At 36.8% G+C, this 1,569-nt stretch overlaps 1 protein-coding gene across 2 annotated transcripts in view; it reads left to right on the top strand.

The window, feature by feature from the left end:
* The window catches only part of musk (muscle, skeletal, receptor tyrosine kinase), a 22,999-nt gene that overhangs the window by 14,868 nt on the left and 6,562 nt on the right, over positions 1-1,569 (top strand). For both annotated transcript variants that reach the window (XM_014002504.1, XM_014002503.1), the window contains exon 13: positions 1,173-1,347. In XM_014002504.1, coding sequence (XP_013857958.1) covers positions 1,173-1,347 — 175 coding nt within the window. The remainder of the gene's footprint in view (positions 1-1,172; positions 1,348-1,569) is intronic.

The following is a 1,569-nucleotide window of genomic DNA, read 5'->3' as shown; positions in this document are numbered from 1 at the left end:
AAAGTTAATTAAATAAAAGAATCAGCTAAATAAGAAACTAGTTCTGCTATTAGCAGCTTAGCACTGCAATCTTTTATTTATCTTTTATGATAGGGTTTTCAAAGGGGGGCATAAAGTAAAAAGGAAAAAAAGGTAATCACATTTCTGTTTAATCTATATGGTTGAAATGATGTAGTATGAAGTGTTAGTTTATGCTGAGTCATAAAGTCAAATTAAACTTGTTTTACTGCACAGAAGTGGAAAATATTACCTGTTTTTATTAACACACTCAAGTGTTGTGGTTAATGACTCAGTCAGAGAACTGAAGCATTTTGGAAGTTTATGAAATGAGTCGAATGATCACCGAATCCTATTTCAAAGACACTGACACATTTATTTACACATTTTCATTCCCTCAAGATGGGCAGTTTAACTTCCCAGGCATGATTCATCAATGACTGTGATGAAGTAATTCCAGCTGGCAGTATTTTAAAATAGCTTACGACATCACGTTGTAAGAATTCAAAAGATGTAAAAAAAAAATCTAAAAAAGAAAAACAATCCAGAATTTACTGTATAATTTAAGGCAGCTCAAAACCAACTTTGTCCTGAATAGAAAACTCTAGAATGTGTTCTCTGTTTGTTCTGCCAATGTTATGGTTCTGCAGAAACATCTGGAAGGGGGGGGGGGGAATGGGGGCTGCATGGTTGGATGCACAAAGGAAAAATAGACATTTTTTTATTATTCTAATGGAAGTTTGTGACAACTGTTTTACTGCATAATTTTGTTTTGAAGACACAGTGTTAACAAGGGGTCTTCTGGGGTCAGTCAGAAGAATTTGCTTCACACTTTCAGCTGCAGATGTATATTGATTCAGCCATCTCTGCTCACATGTTCGTGTCTCTCAGGTTGGATCTGACCGGCACTTTTTTGATGATTATGGCACACGTGAATGTTTGAGTTGGCAGTGTAAATTACAAACTCAGTCAAGAAATTCCCTGATGTRCACAACAGAACAATTTATGACTGTTTGAACTCTTACACTGAAACACATGTTCCAGAAAATGTGTCATCTTAGCCCCTATTTACAAATGTGAGTTTTTATGTATACAATTGAAGTTTTTTTAATCTATAAGTCTCTGAGAAAGGGAGAAAAAAAGAGTTTAATAAAAAATGAAAACCTTTCTTCCAGGTACCCCACCAGCATCGCCTCTCTGTGGACGTCATTCCAGAGTTGATGGACTCAGAGAACCACTGCAGGAACCCCGGAGGAATCAGTGAGAAGCCATGGTGTTACACCACAGATCTGAACATTCGCTGGGAGTAYTGTGCTGTGCCTCAGTGTGGGAAAGCGAGCTTGACATCAGGTGCTGGCTTTTGTCATCTAATGTGTCTTTTTCACATTAATCTAACACCTTTTGGTTCTGGTCAGAATGCCAAGTAAATCTGCAAAGAGCTAACTGCTGAAACTAATCACATAGTAATTTTGAACTATTCTACCCTTAGCTACAAGACCCATATCTCCAGGGATGAGTTTTATCTGAATTTGTTCTGTTAAATGTGTGACAGGCAACTATTAAAAGATATAT

The sequence above is a fragment of the Austrofundulus limnaeus genome, unplaced genomic scaffold (assembly GCF_001266775.1).
Source record: "Austrofundulus limnaeus strain Quisiro unplaced genomic scaffold, Austrofundulus_limnaeus-1.0 Scaffold13, whole genome shotgun sequence".
NCBI classification, from domain to species: Eukaryota; Metazoa; Chordata; class Actinopteri; order Cyprinodontiformes; family Rivulidae; genus Austrofundulus; species Austrofundulus limnaeus.
This window is presented reverse-complemented; position numbering and strand designations above follow the sequence as displayed.